The sequence below is a fragment of the Salmo salar genome, chromosome ssa26, assembly GCF_905237065.1.
Source record: "Salmo salar chromosome ssa26, Ssal_v3.1, whole genome shotgun sequence".
Taxonomy (NCBI): domain Eukaryota; kingdom Metazoa; phylum Chordata; class Actinopteri; order Salmoniformes; family Salmonidae; genus Salmo; species Salmo salar.
In genome coordinates, this window is record NC_059467.1 from 324,739 (window position 1) to 349,475 (window position 24,737).

Sequence of the window (24,737 nt, forward strand, 5' to 3'; positions counted from 1 at the left end):
TCCATCATTAATTTAAACTCTACAGGATCAGTGTCCCCCCCCCCACGGGACGATTAAGCTAACGTTGGCTAATGTGACAAGTAACATGATTATTTCCCAGGACAGACATATCTGATATGGAGACTGGCTAGGCCACTCCAGGACCTTAATGTGCTTCTTCTTGAGCCACTCCTTTGATGCCTTGGCCGTGTGTTTTGGGTCATTGTCATGCTGGAATACCCATCCACGACCCATTTTCAATGCCCTGGCTGAGGGAAAGATGTTCTCACCCAAGATTTGATGGTACATCCATCGTCCCTTTGATGCGGTGAAGTTGTCCTGTCCCCTTAGCAGAAAAACACCCCCAAAGCATAATGTTTCCACCTCCATGTTTGACGGTGGAGATGGTATTCTTGGGGTCATAGGCAGCATTCCTCCTCCTCCAAACACGGCGAGTTGAGTTGATGTCAAAGAGCTCCATTTTGGTCTCATCTGACCACAACACTTTCACCAGTTGTCCTCTGAGTCTCTGAGATGTTCATTGGCAAACTTCAGACGGGCATGTATATGTATTCTTGAGCAGGGGGACCTTGCGGGCGCTATGGTCCCAGCTGCCTTGAGATCATTGACAAGATCCTCCCGTGTAGTTCTGGGCTGATTCCTCACCGTTCTCATAATCATTGCAACTCCACAAGGTTCTTTTGTGTTTCTTCTATTTGCAAATAATCGTACCAAATGTTGTCACCTTCTCACCAAGCTGCTTGGCGATGGTCTTGTAGCCCATTCCAGCCTTGTGTAGGTCTACAATCTTGTCCCTGACATCCTTGGAGAGCTCTTTGGTCTTGGCCATGGTGGAGAGTTTGGAATCTGATTGACTGATTGCTTCTGTGGACAGGTGTCTTTTATACAGACATTTACATTTACATTTTAGTCATTTAGCAGACGCTCTTATCCAGAGCGACTTACAGTAGTGAATGCATACATTTCATACAATTTCATAAATTTTTTTCTCCCTTTAAGAGTGTGCTCCTAATCTCAGCTCGTTACCTGTATAAAAGACACCTGGGAGCCAGAAATCTTTCTGATTGAGAGGGGGTCAAATACTTATTTCCCTCATTATAATGCAAATCTATTTATAACATTTTTGACATGCGTTTTTCTGGATTTTTTTTGTTATTCTGTCTCTCACTGTTCAAATAAAACTACCATTAAAATTATAGACTGATCCTTTCTTTGTCACTGGGCAAACGTACAAAATCAGCAGGGGATCAAATACTTTTATCCCCCACTGTATATTCAAATAGCTCCGTTTTGTTCGTGCGTTCAGGTCACTATTCGAAGGGTGAGTGCATTTCGTGACAAATAAATTCAAAATATTCCATTACCGTACTTAGAAGCATGTCAAACGCTGTTTAAAATCAATTTTATTGCTATTTTTCTCATAAAACCGGGCAACGTTGTGTTCATTCAAAGGCTGAAAGAAAAAAATGGAGAATTCTCGTGAACACGCATCTCAGTCTCACTGTCCCCAGGCTGACCACTCACAAACAGAGCTGTTGTACTTTGCCAAGAGACAGCAGACACCCCATTCCACTTTCTGGCAGCTTTAGAGAGCCAATGGAAGCCTTAGAAAGTGTCACGTTGCTGTATTTTCGATAGAGATGCAACAGAAGGACAACAAATTGTCAGACAGGGTACTTCCTGTATGGAATGTTCTCAGGTTTTGGCCTTCCATGTGAGTTCTGTTATACTCACAGACACCATTCAAACATTTTTAGAACCTTTAGAGTGTTTTCTATCCAAATCTACTAATTATTTGCATATTCTCATTTCTGGGCAAGAGTAGTAACCAGTTTAAATCGGGTACGTTTTTTATCCGGTCGTGCAAATACTGCCCCCTAGCCCCAACAGGTTAATCTAGTAGGCATTGATTACCTTTCCAATATCCTCTCCCTCGCGGAAATTCTGGAAGAGTAATGTGTTTGATGGTCCGACCGCATTCTGTCCGCTATCAACACTCTTAACTTTTGCTGCCAGCAAAAAAGGACATAAGAAAGTAGTCAAGACGACTAGCTTGATTGAGCCTCCGCCATGTATATTTCACTAGGCCAGGAAATTTAAGTCTCCATATACCCATAATATTCTGAATTTCCGTAAGTGCATGAGGGTGATCATTTGAAGCACAATTTCCTTTACTTACAACTGTATTATAATCTATCACCATAATAATTGAGTCATGTATTGCCTAAAAACTTTTCAAAGAAGCATGGATCATCATTATTTGGACCGTATATGTTAATGAGCCAATTCTGTTTATGGTTCAATAGCATATTTAAAAGGATCCACTTTTCTTGCGGATCTGTTTGAACAGTTTGCACATTCGGATGAAAATTAGTATTAATATCAGCACTCCTTTTGAGTTTCTTTGCCCATACAACTTTGTCTAAAGGTGTAGAATTAATTGCTATGTTATATTCCTTCTCTTTTAGCCAGGTAAAGACTGATCATCTTTTCTAATGATCCCCTAAGCCATTACAACTAACTATACTTATTTCACCACTACCACTATACTTATTTCGCAATACCGGCGGTCACAAGTCATGCTGTCAGTCAAATTTCACCTGACTGTTTAGTCATGGTAATTAGGCTTCTCCAAGCTCCGATGCTGCTGATGGTCATTAGTAGCCTACCAAACTTGCTAACTGCACAGTACTCAGCACCTTGTTGTCCCTCTAATCACTCTGGCATCAATGCATGTGTAATCGAAAATCTAATCAAACACTTCATGAGAGCCCATGAGCTTATGTTGAGCAACATTTCTATAAGCTATGCAATTGCGTGAGAAAACAGAGTGACGTCCTCTATTAAAAAGAGGAGGATCCCATCAGCTTTCTGTAGGCCTGGCCTACTATATTTATTTCTCAATTTTCCTAATATTAAGCACATTGCTTATCTTTACAACAGGAGTATAGCCTACCTGTCCGGCATGAAAATGAACCATGGGAAAAGTGCCGTCCATTCGCTGTTTAAGTGCATAGATGACATCTATTTTTTCCCGTTGCCCCTGTTTCCAGACAGGTGCATGATAATGGTCCATTCTAAATCAAAACAAATTTCACACATATATTATTTAGTTTATGTAAAGACAAGATTCAATTAAGAATAGTCTGATGGGTGACAATATTAGCCTATCACTTGTGAATGATATATTTTCACTTGTGAATGATGCTCAGCGTAAGGCAAGAAACAATGCCTGTTTTGTTTTACTTTTTCGAATCATAGTCGCGCACCTCATGTAAATTAGCCCATAGGTTTATATGTTTTGATAAGATTTGTATCACCACTAAAGTTCCCAAATAATTTCTTAAAATTAAGCACTTTAATCCACTTTACAAGGGGTGTAGAGCCTAAATGGCATAAATAAGCAGCACATGAGTTTCAAGTTTGGGGAAGATAATTTTCGCCATTAAAATGCACCTTTATAATAAAAGCATCACATGCATAATCGCATTTGTGAAATGCTCTGAATTTACGAAATGACAATCTGACAGCACGGTTGCAGTGTGGATAACATAACAGCCTAACCAGCTCTGCTAGGGCGAGTAATGTACAGTGAGCGGTTCTCTCATTTGTGTCTGGAAGTAGCTAGCAAGTTAGTTTGGGTGCTTGGCTACTCTCCTTTGTACAGAACGCTCGTATCTCCCCTTAATGAGATGGGTGGGGCTAAAGCTTAAGAGGGTGTGAACGATGCTGAATGGGCGCTCCAGTAGTAGTACTAAAACATTCAAAGGCTATTTTCTCAAAAGTGAGTTTACAAGTTTATCAACATTCAAAGCAGAATTACTTTCCCATTGTTCCTCAACTGTAGTGTAGGATATACCATTTTCTATCTCAGTCTCTACTTTTATCCAATGTAAAAAACACATTTTAAAATGTTCTACATAAGACCGATTTGAGCCGGTCGGTCACATATTACATGGATTTATTTGACTTTTTAAAATGTAAATGTTCCAAAGGTCTGCATCAGTGGATTGTAGTCTATGTGTGGAAGCCAGGAGAAGCCAAATGTGTTTATTTTAATTTCTGGTCAATTACCGTGAGACCGACAGTTATTTGCTTGACAATCACCGGCTGACTAAATTTCGTGACCGCCACAGCCCTAGCTACGACTAAGGAAACCTCTAATTGTCCTCCAATATTCCACCCGCTAAAACCTCCCCCCATCCCAAGTTGTTTTGTCATTCCAGTTACTGGATAACCATCCCTGTACACATGGATCCTAGGGCCTTTAAGAGATAGTAGCCCCTTTAAAAAGAGTCCATGGTGCCACCTACAGTACAGAACCAGATCCGCATCCAACATCATTTAGAGCGCTTTCGCCTCAGTTTTACTGCATCTAGTTATAAAACAAATATGCAGTACCAGTCAAAAGTTTGGGGACACATATTCATACGAGGGTTTTTCTTTAATTTTACTATTTTCCACATTGTAGATTAATAGTGAAGACATAAACTATGAAATAACACACATGGAATCATGTAGTAACCAAAAAAGTGTTAATCAAATCAAAATATATTTTATATTTTGGATTCTTCAAAGCATCCACCCTTTGCCTTGATGACAGCTTTGCACAATCTTGGTATTCTCTCAACCAGCTTCATGATGAATGCTTTTCCAGCAGTCTTGAAGGAGTTCCCACATATGCTGAGCACTTGTTGGCTGCTTTTCCTTCCCTCTGCGGTCCAACTCATCCCAATCCATTTATATTGGGTTGAGGTCTGGTGATTGTGGAGGCCAGGTCATCTGATGCAGCACTCCATCACTCTCCTTCTTGGTCAAATAGCCCTTACACAGCCTGGATGTGTGTTGGGTCATTGTCCTGTTAAAACTAATGATTGTCCCACAAAGCTCAAACCAGATGGGATGGCGTATCGCTGCAGAATGCTGTGGTAGCCATGCTGGTTAAGTGTGCCTTGAATTCTAAATACATCACAGACAGTGTCACCAGGACAGCACCCTCATGCCAGCACACCTCCACCTCCATGCTTCACAATGAGAACCACACATGCAGAGATCATCCAGATCATCCATCTCACAAAGACACAGCGGTTGGAACCAAAAATCGCAAATTTCGACTCATCAGACCGAAAGGGCAGATTTCCACTGGTCTAATGTTAATTTAAATGTTTTTTTTCTTATAATTTGTAATACAAAAATAAATAAAGGTTACATTTAAAATAATGTCCATTGCTCGTGTTTCTTGGCCCTAGCAAGTCTCTTCTTATTATTGGTGTCCTTTAGTAGTGGTTTGTTTTCAGCAATTCGACCATGAAGGCCTGATACACGCAGTCTCCTCTGAACAGTTTATGTTGAGATGTGTCTGTTACTTGAACTCTGTGAAGCATTTATTTGGGCTGCAATCTGAGGTGCAGTTAATTCTAATGAGCTTATCCTCTGCAGCAGAGATAACTCTGGGTCTTCCTTTCCTGTGACGGTCCTTGTGAGAGGAAGTTTCATCATAACACTTGATGGTTTTTGTGACTGCACTTGAAGAAACTTTCTAAGTTCTTGAAATTTTGCGGATTGACTGACCTTCATGTCTTAAAGTAATGATGGACTGTCGTTTCTCTTTGCTTATTTGAGCTGTTCTTGCCATATTATGGACTTTTACTAAATAGGGCTATCTTCTGTATACCACCCCTTCCTTGTCAAAACACAACTGATTGGCTCAAACGCATTAAGAAGGAAGGAAATTCCACAAATTAACTTTTAACATGGCACACCTGGTAATTGAAATGCATTCCAGGTGACTACCTCATGAACCTGGTTGAGAGAATGCCCCGAGTGTGCAAAGCTGTCATCAAGGCAAAGGGTGGTTAATTTGAAGAATCTCAAATGTAAAATACACTGCTCAAAAAAATAAAGGGAACACTAAAATAACACATCCTAGATCTGAATGAATGAAATAATCTTATTAAATACTTTTTTCTTTACATAGTTGAATGTGCTGACAACAAAATCACACAAAAATAATCAATGGAAATCCAATTTATCAACCCATGGAGGTCTGGATTTGGATTCACACTCAAAATTAAAGTGGAAAACCACACTACAGGCTGATCCAACTTTGATGTAATGTCCTTAAAACAAGTCAAAATGAGGCTCAGTAGTGTGTGTGGCCTCCACATGCCTGTATGACCTCCCTACAACGCCTGGGCATGCTCCTGATGAGGTGGCAGATGGTCTCCTGAGGGATCTCCTCCCAGACCTGGACTAAAGCATCCGCCAACTCCTGGACAGTCTGTGGTGCAACGTGGCATTGGTGGATGGAGCGAGACATGATGTCCCAGATGTGCTCAATTGGATTCAGGTCTGGGGAACGGGCGGGCCAGTCCATAGCATCAATGCCTTCCTCTTGCAGGAACTGCTGACACACTCCAGCCACATGAGGTCTAGCATTGTCTTGCATTAGGAGGAACCCAGGGCCAACCGCACCAGCATATGGTCTCACAAGGGGTCTGAGGATCTCATCTCGGTACCTAATGGCAGTCGGGCTACCTCTGGCGAGCACATGGAGGGCTGTGCGGCCCCCCAAAGAAATGCCACCCCACACCATGACTGACCCACCTCCAAACAGGTCATGTTGGAGGATGTTGCAGGCAGCAGAACGTTCTACACGGCGTCTCCAGACTCTGTCACGTCTGTCACATGTGCTCAGTGTGAACCTGCTTTCATCTGTGAAGAGCACAGGGCACCAGTGGCGAATTTGCCAATCTTGGTGTTCTCTGGCAAATGCCAAACGTCCTGCACGGTGTTGGGCTGTAAGCACAACCCCCACCTGTGGACGTCGGGCCCTCATACCACCCTCATGGAGTCTGTTTCTGACCGTTTGAGCAGACACATGCACATTTGTGGCCTGCTGGAGGTCATTTTGCAGGGCTCTGGCAGTGCTCCTCCTGCTCCTCCTTGCACAAAGGCGGAGGTAGCAGTCCTGCTGCTGGGTTGTTGCCCTCCTACGGCCTCCTCCACGTCTCCTGATGTACTGGCCTGTTTCCTGGTAGCGCCTCCATGCTCTGGACACTACGCTGACAGACACAGCAAACCTTCTTGCCACAGCTCGCATTGATGTGCCATCCTGGATGACCTGCACTACCTGAGCCACTTGTGTGGGTTGTAGACTCCGTCTCATGCTACCACTATAGTGAAAGCACCGCCAGCATTCAAAAGTGACCAAAACATCAGCCAGGAAGCATAGGAACTGAGAAGTGGTCTGTGGTCACCACCTGCAGAACCACTCCTTTATTGGGTGTGTCTTGCTAATTGCCTATAATTTCCACCTGTTGTCTATTCCATTTGCACAACAGCATGTGAAATTTATTGTCAATCAGTGTTGCTTCCTAAGTGGACAGTTTGATTTCACAGAAGTTTGATTGACTTGGAGTTACATTGTGTTGTTTAAGTGTTCCCTTTATTTTTTTGAGCAGTGTATATTTTGATTACTCCATGATTCCATGTGTGTTATTTCATAGTTTTGATGTCATCACTATTATTGTAGAAAATAGTAAAAATAAAGTAAATCCCTTGAATGAGTTGGTATGTCCAAACTTTTGACTGGTACTGTATGTAAATGTGATATTTCAGTTTATGTTTTAATAAATTAGCAAAAATATCTAAAAAGCTGTTTTTGCTTTGTCATTATGGGTTATTGTGTGTAGATTGATGAGGATTTTTTTTTAATCAATTTTATAATAAGGCTGTAAAGTAACAAAGACACTGTATATACATAAAAACTCTTGCATATCTTCATTTATTCCCAGAATTGACAGATAATATGTGTAATAATATAAGCACTTCTACAAGGGATTGTTACCCATAACAATGTCCGGTAGTAGGAATTCTACATTTTCTCAACATATGTGGGATGCATACGCTCACTCACCCCACCCCTGACACACACACATGCACGCACAAGCACAAGCTTAAATTTCCAACAGTTGTTCCGTCCCCGAGCCCAAGTCAAGAGAAGACTTGTTGTGTGAATGCGTATATTTTGGCTGTTTAACCTGTTGGGGGTAGGGGGCAGTATTTACACAAGGCCGGATAAAAAACCTACCCGATTTAATCTGGTTATTACTACTGCCCAGAAACTAGAATATGCATATAATTATTGGCTTTGGATAGAAAACACCCTAAAGTTTCTAAAACTGTTTGAATGGTGTCTGTGAGTATAACAGAACTCATATGGCAGGCAAAAACCTGAGAAGATTCCTTACAGGAAGTGCCCTCTCTGACCATTCCTTGAGCTTCTTGTCTCTGTTTATTGAAGACTGAGGATCTTTGCTGTAACGTGACACTTCCTACGGCTCCCATATGCTCTCAGAGCCCGGGAAAAAGCTGAATGATGTAATTCCAGCCCCTGACTGAAAAACATTATCACCTTTGGCAAGTGGCCGATCAGAGGACAATGGGCTTAGGCGCGTGCACGAGTCGCGCCATGCTTTATTTTCTTTCGTCTTTTTACCTAAACGCAGATTCCCGGTCGGAATATTATCGCTTTTTTACGAGAAAAATGGCATAAAAATAGATTTTAAACAGCGGTTGACATGCTTCGAAGTACGGTAATGGAATATTTACAATTTTTTTGTCACGAAATGCATCGTGCTCGTCACCCTTCTTTACCATTCGGATAGTGTCTTGAACGCACGAACAAAACGCCGCTATTTAGATATAACTATGGATTATTTTGAACCAAACCAACATTTGTTATTGAAGTAGAAGTCCTGGGAGTGCATTCTGACGAAGAACACCAAAGGTAATAACATTTTTCTTATAGTAAATTGGACTTTGGTGAGTGCTAAACTTGCTGGGTGTCTAAATAGCTAGCCCTGTGATGCCGGGCTATCTACTGAGAATATTGCAAAATGTGCTTTCACCGAAAAGCTATTTTAAAATCGGACATATCGAGTGCATAGAGGAGTTCTGTATCTATAATTCTTAAAATAATTGTTATGCTTTTTGTGAACGTTTATCATGAGTAATTTAGTAAATTTTTTGTAAATTCACCGGAAGTTTGCTGTATGCTAGTTCTGAACGTCACATGCTAATGTAAAAAGCTGGTTTTTGATATAAATATGAACTTGATTGAACAAAACATGCATGTATTGTATAACATAATGTCCTAGGGTTGTCATCTGATGAAGATCATCAAAGGTTAGTGCTGCATTTAGCTGTCTTCTGGGTTTATTTGAAATTATATGCTAGCTTGAAAAATGGGTGTCTGATTATTTCTGGCTGGGTACTCTGCTGACATAATCTAATGTTTTGCTTTCGTTGTAAAGCCTTTTTGAAATCGGACAGTGTGGTTAGATTAACGAGAGTCTTGTCTTTAAAATGCTGTAAAATAGTCATATGTTTGAGAAATTGAAGTAATAGCATTTCTAAGGTATTTGAGTAACGCGCCACAGGATTCCACTGGCTGTTACGTAGGTGGGACGATTTCGTCCCACCGACCCTAGAGAGGTTAAGAAGGCATGCCAAATTACCAAATTGAGCAGGAATGTGAAGATTTGATTAACCAATATCTAGTACTAGCTGATGGAGCTCCGATAACCCTCTTCACCCTAACACCCACACACGCTGGTCCCCCATTGAGACCCATCTTCCCAAGACCTCTGTGCAGTCAGACCGTTTGATTATTCTGTGCTGCCAGGGCCACAATAATATGATATGCCCCCTCTCTGATTGTCAGAGTGTGACCTCCTCCCCATGGGTTACTGCAGCCAGTGTTACCAGCACTGCCACTACCTGGGTGGGATACTCCACCGGAACTCCTACCGGCTAGGTACGAGGTCATCAAGGTTCTCATTAGCAGCTTTGAGAAAATCCTTGTATATTATGCTCACCCATCTGGGGGCTTTGGCTTTTGGACCAACCTTGCCAGGCAGGCGGTGCTGCTTTGTGGGTCCTGACCACGTTCACCTTTCTGTCATGGATGCGTAGACTACTTGCAGTAGACCTATAAAACAAACTTCTCCTTAATAGGTAGGTCGCTCAGATCGGTGTCTAGGATATGGGGTTGGCACCGTTCCATCATGATAGGACAAAAATAAACAAACTATATATTTGTATTTTAATCTGAAAATGTAATTCGCGCCGGCGCGTATCGTGACAAAAAAATTCTAAATATTCCATTACCGTACTTCGAAGCATGTCAAACGCTGTTTAAAATCAATTTTTATGCGATTGTTCTCGTAAAATAGCGATAATATTCCAACCGGGAGACGTTGTATCCGTTTTAACACTGAAAGAAGTAAAATGGAGTCGTCACATGCACGCGCGCACCAGTGTCATTGTGCTCAGAACGACCACTTTCCAAAACCCCTACTGTTTTTCGCCCAGGGACTGCAGAGTTATCATTCCACATTGTGGCGCCTTCTGAGAGCCTATGGGAGCCTTAGAAAATGTCACGTTACAGCAGAGATCCTGTATTTTCGATAAAGAGGCTATAGAAGGACAAGAAATGGTCAGACAGGGCACTTCCCATATAGAATCTTCTCAGATTTTGGCCTGCCATATGAGTTCTGTTATACTCACAGACACCATTCAAACAGTTTTAGAAACTTTAGGGTGTTTTCTATCCAAAGCCAATAATTATATGCATGTTCTAGGTTTTGGGCAGGAGTAATAACCAGATTAAATCGGGAACGTTTTTATCCGGCCGTGAAAATACTGCCCCCTATCCTAAACAAGTTAACCTCTATGGGCTAGGTGGGACGCTTGCGTCCCACCTACGTAACAGCCACTTGCAGCCTGTGGCGCGATTTTCAAAACCTTAAAAATCCTATTACTTCAATTTCTCAAACATATGACTATTTTACAGCTATTTAAAGACAAGACTCTCGTTAATCTAACCACACTGTCCGATTTCAAAAAGGCTTTACAACGAAAGCAAAACATTAGATTATGTCAGCAGAGTACCAAGCCAGAAATAATCAGACACCCATTTTTCAAGCCAGCATATAATGTCACCAAAACCCAGAAGACAGCTAAATGCAGCACTCACCTTTGATGATCTTCATCAGATGACAACCCTAGGACATTATGTTATACAATACATGCATGTTTTGTTCAATCAAGTTCATATTTATATCAAAAACCAGCTTTTTACATTAGCATGTGACGTTTAGAACTAGCATACCCCCCGCAAACTTCCGGGGAATTCGCTAACATTTTACCAAATTACTCACGATAAACGTTCACAAAAAGCATAACAATTATTTTAAGAATTATAGATACAGACCTCCTCTATGCACTCGATATGTCCGATTTTAAAATAGCTTTTTGGTGAAAGCACATTTTGCAATATTCTAAGTACATAGCCCAGGCATCACGGGCTCGCTATTTAGACACCCTGCAAGTTTAGCACTCACCATAATCATATTTACTATTATAAAAGTTTGATTACCTTTTGTTGTCTTCGTCAGAATGCACTCCCAGGACTGCTACTTCAATAACAAATGTTGGTTTGGTCCAAAATAATCCATCGTTATATCCGAATAGCGGCGTTTTGTTCGTGCGTTCCAGACACTATCCGAAATGGTAAAGAAGTGTCGCGCGCATGGCGCAATTCGTGACAATAAAATTCTAAATATTACATTACCGTACTTCGAAGCATGTCAACCGCTGTTTAAAATCAATTTTTACGCCATTTTTCTCGTAGAAAAGCGATAATATTCCGACAGGGAATCTCCTTTTTGGCAAACAGAGGAAAAAATCACAAAGGCGGGGGCGGTCGGGTCACGCGCATAAGCCCAGAGTCCCTTGATCGGCCACTTGAGAAAGGCGATAATGTGTTTCAGCCTGGGGCTGGAATGACGACATTCTGTTTTTTCCCGGGCTCTGAGAGCCTATGGAAGACGTGGGAAGTGTCACGTTAGAGCAGAGATCCTTAGTAAAAGATAGAGATGGAAAAGAAGTTCAAGAAATGGTCAGACAGGCCACTTCCTGTAAAGGAATCTCTCAGGTTTCTACCTGCCATTTGAGTTCTGTTATACTCACAGACACCATTCAAACAGTTTTAGAAACTTTAGGGTGTTTTCTATCCATATGTAATAAGTATATGCATATTCTAGTTACTGGGTAGGAGTGGTAACCAGATTAAATCGGGTATGTTTTTTATCCAGCCGTGTCAATACTGCCCCCTAGCCCTAACAGGTTAAAGGATGCAAATGTGTCAATGATTGGGCACTCGTATCGCTGTCCTCTCTGTCCAAAACAATGTATGCATTCAAGTTTAATTTGGTCAACAGTGTCGCCTGGAATCTGTAGTGCTTTAACCATGAATACTTTCACCACTCTCTCTGGATCTTCATCCTCTTTAATTCTGGAAAGCACCAGATTTTTTTTGCATTGATCTAGTCTGTATATCAAATAGGTATTCTCTTAACAACTTGTTCTCTCCTTTAACCTTTCTGGGCCCGGGGGCAGTATTGAGTAGTTTGGTGCCCAAATTAAATTGCCTATTACTCGGGCTCAGAACGTAGGATATGCATATCATTAGCAGATTTGATAGAAAACACTCTGAAGTTTTTAAAACTGTTTGAATGATGTCTGTGCGTATAACAGAACTCATATGGCAGGCAAAAACCTGAGAAAAGAATCCTACCAGGAAGTGGATTGTAGTTTTTCAAGACTGGGCCTATTCAGTATACAGTGACGTAGGGTTCAATTTGCACTTCCTAAGGCTTCCACTAGATGTCAACAGTCTTTAGAAAGTGTTTCAGGCTTTTGCAGTCACGTGAGGGGTAGCGCGTTCACGTGAGGGGTAGCTGTGTTCCATAACGTTTTTCAAGACATTGGAATCGTCCGGTTGGAATATTACTGAAGTTTTACGTTAAAAAGGCCCTAAAGATTGATGCTTTACAATGTTTGACATGTTTCAACGAACATAAATATAACTTTTTGTCTTGACATTTTCGGCGCGCTTCCTAGATTTGGAGTAGCTTACTGAACGCGCAAACAACAAGGAGGTATTTGGACATAAATTATGGACGTTTTCGAACAAAACAACATTTATTGTGGACCTGGGATACCTGGAAGTGCCTTCTGATGAAGATCATCAAAGGTAAGTGAATATTTCTAATGCTATTTATGATTTTAGATGACTCCAAAATGGCGGGTATCTGTATTGCTTGATGTCTTTTTCTGAGCGCCGTACTCAGATTATTGCAAAGTGTGCTTTCCCCGTGAAGCTTTTTTTTAAATCTGTCGTCACAGCGGTTGCATAAAGGAGATGTTCATCTATAATTCTTTGAATAACAGTTTAATATTTTATCAACGTTTATGATGAGTATTTTTGTAAATTGTTGTGCTAATTCACCGGCAGTATTGGAGGCCAAATATTTTCTGAACATCACCCGCCAATGTAAAATGGGGTTTTTGGATATAAATATGAACTTTATCGAACAAAACATACATGTATTGTGTAACATTGAGTCCTAGGAGTGTCATCTGATGAAGATCGTCAAAGGTTGGTGCTCTATTTTAGCTGTATTTCTGGTTTTTGTGAACCTTCTCCTGCTTGGAAAATGGCTGTGTGGTTTTTCTTGTGTTGGCACTGTCCTAACATAATCTAACTTTATGCTTTCGCCGTAAAGCCTTTTTGAAATCGGACAATGTGGTTGGATTAAGGACAGGTGTATCTTTAAAATGGTGTAAAATAGTTGTATGTTTGAGAAATTTGAATTATGACATTTTGTTGTTTTGAATTTGCCGCCCTGATATTTCACTGGCTGTGTCCCGCAGCTAGCGTCCCACGTAGCCCATAGAAGTTAAGTTCATTAACGTCAGTGTCGATTACATTGACTGTACCCTTCAGCTTTATTGTTTATTTTTCCTGTGTCGCGGCTTTCTCATCACTCATTTCAAGGCTTACCTTCATCTTATCTTTAAGGTCTAACTCAAGCATGCCTAAATTATAATTTATAGATTTTAGCAGTTCGGTTTCCACGCTTACTGTACAGGGTGGAGAAAATAGGTAATCCGTGTCAATCGAAAAGTCTTCGTTTTCTTTTAGAGTTCGGTTCTTCATTCTTTCTGTGTTTATTCTCTGCCATATTTTTTTTTACTGCATTGGTAGTGGTCATCTATAAAAATCTCTAGCCTTACAAGTTGTTTTGAGTTATTATCCAGTTTGAATGTTGTTGCCCACGAGTGAGCAGATCAGCGTAAATGTGCTATTATTTGGACATGTTTTGGGGACATAAATGTCTACCCTTTTTCACGAGGCATTCTGCACTGCCATTTTGTTGTTAGTGTACATGGATTTTATAATGTAATATGTTTTTATAATGTACGCCTTAATGGCATCCGAAATTATATCAGGTGTCGGCTTTTTTTTCTGTCCTCTGTCTACATTTGTAATGGTAAAGGTTTTATTTTTTCATTTACGTATTTAATACATTTTGGGTCCAGAAGATGTACTCTGTTCATTCCCCAAATTCTGTTGCTAAGTGTATTTTCTATTGGTGTAATAAAGTAATCTAATCACAGCCGTTTGAGTAGACGCTGCAGGGACCACTGTAGAATGATCACACCCATGTTCTTGTACGCGTCAAAGGGTTAAATCAGAACATGCGTAGAAGCACCTTTAGCCTTTTCTGGTTAAGTCTCTAAGAGATTTCCACGCCTGGATTGTGCAACATTTACCCGATATTCTTTAAAACATTCTTCCAGCTCTGTCAAATTGGTTGTTGATCATTGCTTGACAATCATTTTCATGTCTTGCCGTTTTCAAGTAGATTTAAGTCAAAACTGTAACTTGGCTACTCAGGGACATTCACTGTATTCTTGGTAAGTAACTCCAGTGTAGATTTGGCCTTGTCTTTAAGGTTATTGTCCTGCTGAAAGGTGAATTAATCTCCCAGTGTCTGGTGGAAAGCAAACTCAACCAGGTTTTCCTCTAGGATTTTGCCTGTGCTTAGCTTCATTCCTTTTATTGTTTATCATGAAAAACTCCCCAGTCCTTAAAGATTACAAGCAACACCCATAACAAGATGCAGTCACCACTATGAAAATATGGAGAGTGGTACTCAGTAATGTGTTGTATTAGATTTGCCCTAAACATAACACTTTGTATTCAGGATAAAAAGTTAATTCCTTTGCCACATTTTTTTCAGTATGTGCCTTGTTGCAAACAGGATGCGTTTTGGAATTGTTTTATTCTGTACAGGCTTCCTTCTTTTCTCTCTGTCATTTAGGCTATTATTGTTGAGTAACTACAATGTTGTTGATCCATCCTCAGTTTTCTCCTATTACCGCCATTAAACTCTGTAACTATTTTAAAGGGACCATTCCTCTCCGGCAACTGAGTTATGAAGGACGCCTGTATCTTTGTAGCGACTGGGTCTATTTATACACCATCCAAAGTGTAATTGATAACTTTACCATGCTCAAAGGGATATTCCATGTGTGCTTTTTTTGTTCTGTTTCTTTGGCATTGGAAAACCTCCCTGGTCTTAGGCCTATTTTTGATAACACTAACACGCCTCTCTCTCTCTCTCTCTCTCTCTCTCTCTCTCTCTACTTCAGGTGTTGCTTGTGTAGGAAGAGAGAGAAAAGGAAGGTGGAAATGGAACTGCCAAATCATGCCAAACAAATACTACTGCAACTCAACCAGCAGAGGGCTAAGGGCTTCCTGTGTGACGTCATCATCGTGGTGGAGAACGCTCTGTTCCGAGCCCACAAGAACATCCTAGCAGCCAGCAGTATCTACTTCAAGTCCCTGGTTCTCCACGACAACCTCATCAACCTGGACACAGAGATGGTGAATCCCTCTGTTTTCCGACAAGTCCTGGACTTCATCTACACGGGGAAGCTTCTGTCCTCATTGGACCAGAGTAGTGAGCAGAACTACAGTGCCCTCTTGACCGCAGCCAGCTACCTCCAGCTCCATGACCTCGCCGCGCTGTGCAGGAAGAAGCTCAAGCGAAGCGGTGGCAAGCCTCTGCCGGGTAAACTCTCTACCTCGGGTCCCCTCAGCCGACTGCGCCACAACAACGAGCGCCTCTCATCCTCCACCCTCACCGCCTCCCACAACCACTACATCCTCGCCCCCTCCGACGCAGACCAGCCCGATGACGGCCTCCGGGACAAGCTCTCGGATGATGAGATGTTCATCGGGAGCACCGCTGGGAAGAATGGGACCTGCGGGAGTGGTAGTAATGGAAACCTCAGTAATGGTTTGAGCGGCAGGGAGACAGATCTCGGGCTGGACCTGTCCAAGAAGAGCCCTCCATCGGCAGGCACCACAACAGACGCACTCAGCCCTCACAGCAACTCCCAGGGCTCCCCTCAATCTGCCTCAGTATCCACAACCAACAGTGCCTCACTGGATGATTCCACCACCACTCTGCCCAGTCTGGACACCACCGGCCCAGAGCCCATGGAGCTCATACCCACCCCCAAAGCCCCTGAAGACAGTCAGGCCCATCCAGACGCTCCCCCGCCCCGCAAGAGCTCCCGCCAGGTAGCCCGCAAGAAGGAGTGGCCCAAGAGAGAGGCCTCTGGCCTGAAGGCTGAGGATCATGACCCGCCCCTGGTCAATGGTGTGATCATGGGACCTAAAGAGGGCTGCTCATCCAGTGGCGTAGGCGGGGACAGCAGGTGCAGCTTTCCCTCAGACCAGTCCTTCCAGTGTAAAGAGGAGGAGGAAGTAGGGCAGAATGGGCAGGAGCACAGTGACCAGAGCGGGCATAGTGATGGAGAGAGTGGAGGAGGAGGGCACCACAGCGCCAACTATGTGTACCGGCAGGAAGGGTTTGAGCCAGCATTTGGGGACAACTTGTATGTGTGCATCCCCTGTGGGAAGGGCTTTCCCAGCTCGGAGCAGCTCAATGCCCATGTGGAGACGCACACAGAGGACGAGCTCTACATCAAAGAGGAGGTAGGGGCCTTTGTGAAAGAGGAAGAGGCTGAGGACCTCTCGGCCCCCGTGGCTCCCACCACATTCGGCATCTCCGAGCCACGGCCCTTCAAATGCACCGTATGCAGTAAGAGCTACAAAGACCCGGCGACCCTGAGACAGCACGAGAAGAGCCACTGGCTGACCCGACCCTTCCCATGTAACATCTGTGGGAAGATGTTCACCCAGAGAGGCACTATGACGCGCCACATGCGGAGCCACCTGGGCCTGAAACCGTTTGCATGCGATGAGTGTGGTATGCGCTTCACACGCCAGTACCGGCTGACGGAGCACATGCGTGTCCACTCGGGAGAGAAGCCGTACGAATGCCAGCTGTGCGGTGGAAAGTTCACCCAGCAACGCAACCTCATCAGCCACCTGAGAATGCACACCTCACCCTCCTAAAACACATCAAGCCAAAGAATGCTTTTTCATTTTTTCCCCACCTCACAACCAAACAAATGCACACTCATGCAGAAACACAGGTACACACTCTCTCTCTCACACACACACACACACACACACACACACACACACACACACACACACACACACACACACACACACACACACACACACACACACACACACACACACACACACACACACACACGTAAACATAGATTTCTATACACAACCACCTGGCTTAATGTGTGTAGTGGTTGTCCAGAGTCAGCATGTGGCAGGATGGTCATGGAAAACAACCCCAGCTTGTCCACCACCTCTAGAAGTCTAGACGGGCAGTGTACCTCCCCTTCCGCCCCTCTCTCTGGAGTCACCTATGGTGGGTGTGAGGGCATGGACCGGTGGTTGTCTCTCTTATATCTTGTAAATGTGAATGGGGTACTGCTGTAACCTCAGGCCCACCTCATGCCTCTCAGTCCTAATACACCCTCAACACCTTTACTTGGTAGTATTTAGGCCTTTGACTTTTTCAAACTGATCCCTTCTGGGGGTATTCAGGGTTTCCTCTATACTCCAACCTCATTGGTCAAACAACTACGCCATTCCTCCTTTTAATTTAGACAGGTCTAATATTATTTACTCTGTCAATGATGTACACTACAGGCAATAATTTCAAAGAATGTGTTTTTGTTGTAACCAAACAGCAGCTACTGTATATGTCCAATGCTAATGTGAGTGAACTGGAGATAATGGGGATGTCTGCATTAGGGTGGAGGGATGTTGTTGGTCATATCCATGCTTTACCTAAAAGTTTGATGTCTGAGTTTCCAGATGAGGGGCTCAATTTAATTTACTCCAGATACACACTCACCTTATGGTCTCCACTCTACAGCTGGTCTCTGAGAAAGAGAAAGAGGGGAGGTGGGGTTAGTCATTTTGCCCACGAAAGCTCATCCTGGGATACAAAAAAACTAAATGGAGGTACTTGTTTTACTCAAAGAACTTGTAATGTTTCTGTGAATGTTTAAACTGGAAGGTCTTCGGATGTTTCTTCTTGGGGAAGGGGGATATGGGGTGAGGGTGGGGAAGTTAGTTGAACAGGGAAGAGACGGGAGGGAGGGGGGTCGGTGTAGGCTGAACTTCTCGTTTGGTGGGTACGTTTATGTTTTGTCAGTATAGCTCTCCTCCCCTTACAAAAAAGAAAAGCTTATTTTGATAGGCTTGTGAACTCGCTACCTCTGATTACTCTTACGAACTCTACATTGATTAGTTGAAAGTTACTAAATGTAATTAATTGTATAAAGTGTGTAGATAGTAACTTTTCCCCTAATGCTTTAACCTGCTTTAAGCTGCCCATCTCTCAACACAGGTTTTTCATGCATTTTAGATTTTTACATGTTAACATTATTTTAACTGTCTTTTTTTTTTTTTACTTCTTGTCATAAAGATAGCTTTCCGGGTGCTCTTCTCAATGAACAGGCCCCCACCTCACAATGTACTGTATTTTCTTGCAAATAGTGGTTAGTGAATTTAGATGCACAGTGTTCCAAAGATCTAATGAATGTTAAGGCGAACGGAGCTGACTAACACATTTTGCTAGACAAGTTCATAACCAAAGTTTAAAAAAAAGATGTACTTAAGATATATAGCATACTTAACTATTTCACTTTTGATTTGTCTTTTTACTGTATGAAAAAACAATTTAAGAATTGTATTCTAGGTCCAGACAATTGAAACCCACAGTTGTGTTGGACTATTGACCAATGACTCTTGAGACTCTTGAGTTTCTGTGTGGTTTGCAAGGAAAGCTTGTGCTGATTGGTGGGCTGGTGTTAACATAAACTTTACATGTAAAGTAACTGTAGAGTTTACAATGTTCCCTGAACTTTATTTTTATTTGTAACAAGGGTCCTTCTCATCACTTTATATTCCCTGACCTAAAAGCAGGACTTGATTACATTTTATGTGTTCTGTTCAGACCAAAAAAAGAAGAAAAAATGATAGAAATTATAATAATGACATTTTTTATGTGAAGTTCTAAGTTTGCTTGTTAGTTTATTGAGCCAGACTTGTGAAAGCTTGTATTGGAAGGGAGAGGCAAGGATGCACTGGACAGCTCAATTCTTCTCTCAATTGTATTCACTCATACCGCATGGTTATGAAAATGTAAATTTTAGTCATTTAGCAGTGCTCTTATCCAGAGCGAATTACAGTAGTGAGTGCATACATTTTAGTACTTTTTTTTGTACTCCCAGTTGCCTCCCATATGGGCCATTCTTATTGAATATTTATTTATTAGCATAGTACTACAAATTATAAACACTCTACAAGAGGGATGCATGTCCCTCTACTGTAATCATTCTCCACTGAAACCCAAGCTGTCTGTCTTAGCTTGTCCGGTGTGTCCCGACTCTTATGGTAAATTATGGGGAAGAGAAACCTTCAGTGCAAGTTTTTGGTATAGGCATTCCTCTATTATTTTGGTTTTACCTATCTTTTTTATTTCTATTCCTCCTTCATCCTCATGGTTGGTCTGTGAAATGTTTTGTCATCATACAGGGAGGCTGCTGCAGTCATACAAGCATCGTTATCGTTTCAAGGTAACTGCGTCTTGGACTCTGAGATGTTACTTTAAAAAAAATGTTTTGCTGTTCACGCCGAGGTAAAAGCAGTTACTGCTGAGTGAATGCATGGTACGTGTGTATTTTTAACCCCCACCACCACCACCACCACCCACCCTCCGACCTGAAATCCATCATGTAATGAATTTTTTCCTGTGACCTCTTCTTACTTATTATGGAGTCCACGATGCATTGCCTTCAGACGCTATTGTTCTTGTCAGCACTTAAGCAGTACAGCATAATGTTTGTGATGCTCAAAAGGTCTTTTTGTACAGCAAGATCTCTAGCCATCTCTGCAAATTCTTTGCAGCTGCAGCCGAACTAGCGTTTATTAGTTTGGCGAAAACAAAAAAATATTAACTTAAACTGCGATACTACTACTACTATTACTACTACTACTCAAATACTTCAGGGATTGTTCTGCATCTATGAATGTAGGACTCTCAGCTACATTTGTAAGACATAGTATTGTATCAATTTCTCTGTATTTTACTCATGGGAAAACCAAAACACTAGTTTCATATTTAAAAGATTTTAAAAAATGGGGGGTACTTTTTCAACTAACACAAAGAGCCTTAACAAAAGGCAGGGCAGCTCAATACAAAAGTCGACTTTTTAGTTAGGATCATAATATCTTTCGAAATAGTCGCAAAGTTGTACAAAGAACTAAGACCTAAAAAAAAGCTCATACCCAAATCCACGAACTATTTTTTAAACCAAAGCACATTTGAATGATTATGGAACAGTGTGTGGCAAAAAAAAAATGATACATATGTATTTATCTCATTGTTTACATAAACTTTTACAGTTTTACAGACCTCAGTTGAGGCTCGGCCAGTCAGAGGTGTGGTTGTATGTGTTTTTTGCTTTTTCCACAGAGGTTTTGCTGCCAAAACAAAAGCTTCAGCATCAGCGTCAACCCTGCGGCAGACTACTTCATATTTAAATTGGGGAGGGGGTTGCAGTTTTAGGGGTGCATCGCCCCCCTCTGCCATCTGGCTTTGGGGTGACCTTGTCCCCCTGCCCTATGAACCATCTTCAGAAGATGGGACTGGGGGGATGGGATGGATGGGACAGGGGTTAGGGGGGGGGGGTGTTGCTGTTGCGGAAGGGCTGGGATGACGTTAGAACTCTCTTAGGCTGCGTTTACACAGGGAGCCCAATTCAGTTTTTTTGGCCCAATTATTGGCAAAAGAGCTGATCTGATTGGTCAAAAGACAAATTAGTGGGAAAATTATTAGAATTGGGGTACCTGTGTAAATGCAGCTTTACTGTACCTAGGGACTTTAAAAACATGATTGAAAACTATAGTGACTGGGATTTGTTAATTGCATGTGAGCAGGTCTATTTGCTAGGAAAGATGAATCAATTTTCAATGTTATATTGTATTTGTGTACCTCTGACCGATATTCTATCGATTCCCGAGGTCATTTCATGTTTAATGTGTATCTGAGCTATTCACTGTTCAAGCAGGTAGAAATACTGCCGGTATGAATCGTTTTTCATCATATGATGCAAAACTTGAACGGCGAATAGGTCCGATACACATTAAATGACCCTGTAAATACATAGAACATTTCTCAGAGATGCACAAATATGATATAACATTCCAAATGAGTGAATCTTTCCTTTAACTGTGAATGTTCTTGATGCTTCTGCTTATTTGATGTTTGGAAAGGATGATGATGATTTCTTAGCTGCCTGTGTTCTGCCTATTTGTAAAAGCAACACAATCTTATGGCTGGCCTTGCCTCATACAAAGTTGGTGCAAACACTTATTGACAGTGTTCTTTTTTTAATCAAATGTCTATTGTTGTCAGTGATGAATGTATTTATTTCTCTGGTCCTGCATTTGCCTCCACTAAGACTTTTCTCAGTGTGTGAGACTGAGGTTCAGGCAGGACCCTTTTTGGTTGTATTTTATTTTGAGGATTTCAAGCGGAGAAACAAAAATGAGACAAAACATAGCCATCAACCACAATCTGTGAAGTTGTAGACTTTTTTGGGGTGAACAGATACATTTTTATGTCAAAATGACAACGACGTTCTCTGGCATTTTTGTATCTTCTCTCTCAGCTAAAACAAACAACATGTTTTGGGTGTCAAGAGGAGTTACTCACTGTTTGGCTGGACATAGGGGTTTAAACGATTAACTTTAACCCTCTGTGTACCTCTGTCGATGTCTGTCGGGCATCATGGCTCATCTGTGGGCCATATATTGTATCTCTTCACAAACATCCTCTGCCTGGGTGTTGCCAAGCCACTGCCATTTAGAAAATCTATTCCTCCTCATCAACCTCACCCCTTTCTTTCTCCAAACGATAGAGTCATCTCTATGATGTACATTTTTTTTGTCTTAAACCACTCGCCACTTATCATTTCTCTTGGACTTTTTTATTTGTTTGTGTCTCTGACAATTCTGTAGAGTGAGGGGGTATTAGGGCTGCTTTTTTAAAGCCCCTCGGAAGGTCCAGGCGCGCTCATATCGGTTCACATTAATTGCAGTTTACTCTTTCTCTTACCTCATCATTGTAGTGTTTCTGTGCGTTTCAAAAATATTATATCATTATGCAGTGTTACAAAGCTTTAAGAAACATTATACAAAGTTCTGGGAATTCAAACCATGATGTTTTCCCTACTCAAAGCTTGTCCGAGTTACCTCTCTTTGTATTACTGTAGTTACACCCATGCGATTGTCTAGTTTCACCTTTTTTCTCCCTGTTGTTGTTGTCCCCTGTCTATTCACCAGGTCTGGTCTGTGCTGTGTCTACGGAGTAGCTCCAATTTACTTAATCAAACTCAACCAAAGCTAGTTTTGAAATGGCGTCTGGCACACCACAGTGTGTTCTAAAGCCAAGGTGTATCTTTAACCGCTAAGCTTTACTACCACTCGCTATACCCACAATGTAGCTCACCCTACACCAACCACCCTTTGACCCCATCCTTAGCTTCCATGACTCTGCGGCTAACGAAGCTAGTGATCGTGATTTCTCCCCATATATCTGTGACTCCAGTGTGTTCCACATATTCGACATCAGTATTTACCTCCAGGGACAAAAAAAGTATTACCTCAACTCTGTGTTTACTTGCCATTTACATCTCAGCATTTCTGCAGATGCAAATGTATTTTTTACTCGTTTTTTTTTTTTTTACCGTCCAGTTGTAACCAAAATATCACTTATTTTTGAAATAGTGTTTGTTAGTCTTGTCAAATGACTCCATGTTGATGGAAAGACATTATTAGCTGCTAAACTAGTACTTGAAAACTTGATTAAAGAAGTTGTCCGTGAAGCAGGTATATCAAGCTTCTCTCGGATCCATGAATAGCCGCTGTTCAATAATGTATCAGGATCGAGGGGCTCACAGGTTCTGGAATGGACATGTAGGGTCTTTGACTATGAATAATTGAGGGCTAACATTCCCTCCCCCCTTATACACACACATACACACACTCTTCTACACTTGTTTACACACACACACACACACACGGCCTAATGCCATGACCTCCTCTTGCTAGCGGCAGCACCCAGGCTGAGCCCTTCTCTCCACTCCTCTGAGAGCTCGTATTCAGGTCAGAGCTGTCGCTACGGCGATGGGGCTCGCTAACTCAGTGTCATAAAAGTGTAATACAGCTGACCTCAGCACTCACAACCTTGCAGTCTTAATATACAGTGGTGTGAAAAATAAACTGTTATTTTATGATCTTTTCATTAAAAGCTTGATCGAAAAGCCAACCCTGTTGTTGTCGTCTGTCTTTAACTGTTGTTGTCTGTGGGCTTGTGTGTATGTGTGTGTATGTATTTTTGTGCACGTGTATGCACGCACATATCTGTGAAGTATGGACTAAACAAGTGATGGATATGTCCTATACAGTATATGTAAATCTTTCTGTTTACCTTGAAAATGATCGTTGCCTCAGGGTTTGAGGTTTGTGTGCAGTGGAAGAACCTGTGTGTATGTGTGTGTTCACTAGGAGCCATTTCTGAAAGCCCCATTATTGCTTTTGTCTATCTGACATGGAGAGAATGTTGAAATGACCTACATCTATGACAGTTATGACGTCTCCATGTCAGTTAAGAATAAGTGGCACATAAAGACCTAGTTTGCAATGGAAGCTGCTGCAGTATGTATACCTGGCCTATCTCCGTACACACACACACATTATACTTCCCAGGCAGGGTGTGGCTGTCATAGCTGAGGGCTATTGGCTGGTCTATCAGATAAAGCCAGTGGTAGGTTGATGGAAAAGGTGTGGCACATGCTCTTGACTGCCTGCATGGTGAAAAATAATGTGTATATATGTGTACGCGTATGTATCTCAGGCCATTCACTGAAGTCAAATACTCTCTTCTCTTCTACTCTTTCTGTCCCTTCCAGACTTTCATGTCTTCCTTTCTGGCTTTGGCTCTCACGTCTTTTGTTTCACTCTCTCTATCCCACTTTCCCTTCTTCCTCCCCCTTGTTCTCCTACCTTAATTTTTTCAGCTCTTTCTTTTTTCATCTCTCCTTCATCCTCTTTATTTTTTTTCTTCCCTCTTTTAATAAAAGAGGAGAGGAGGGAGCTGGCACTTTTACGGCTGTTGTATATGTGCCATTTGTAATGTGGTGCCCCTGGAGGTGTCATATGCTAAATAACCCTGAATGGGGTCAGGGAGGAACAATGACTCTGTCAATACCCCTGCACTGTCCTCCCAGCCTCCAGCCCTCTATTTTGCCCCCCCCAGCACCAGCACCAAGCTAACACAATGTGTGTGAAGTGGAATGGGTGTGGG

General features: G+C 42.0%; 1 protein-coding gene across 2 annotated transcripts in view; it reads left to right on the forward strand.

The window, feature by feature from the left end:
• The window catches only part of LOC106603686 (HIC ZBTB transcriptional repressor 2), a 98,088-nt gene extending 74,389 nt beyond the window's left edge, over positions 1-23,699 (forward strand). For both annotated transcript variants that reach the window (XM_045708259.1, XM_045708260.1), the window contains exon 2: positions 15,568-23,699. In XM_045708259.1, the coding sequence (XP_045564215.1) occupies positions 15,608-17,344 (1,737 nt within the window). In that variant the 5' untranslated portion in view covers positions 15,568-15,607 and the 3' untranslated portion in view covers positions 17,345-23,699. The remainder of the gene's footprint in view (positions 1-15,567) is intronic.
• Positions 23,700-24,737: the final 1,038 nt, after the last annotated feature.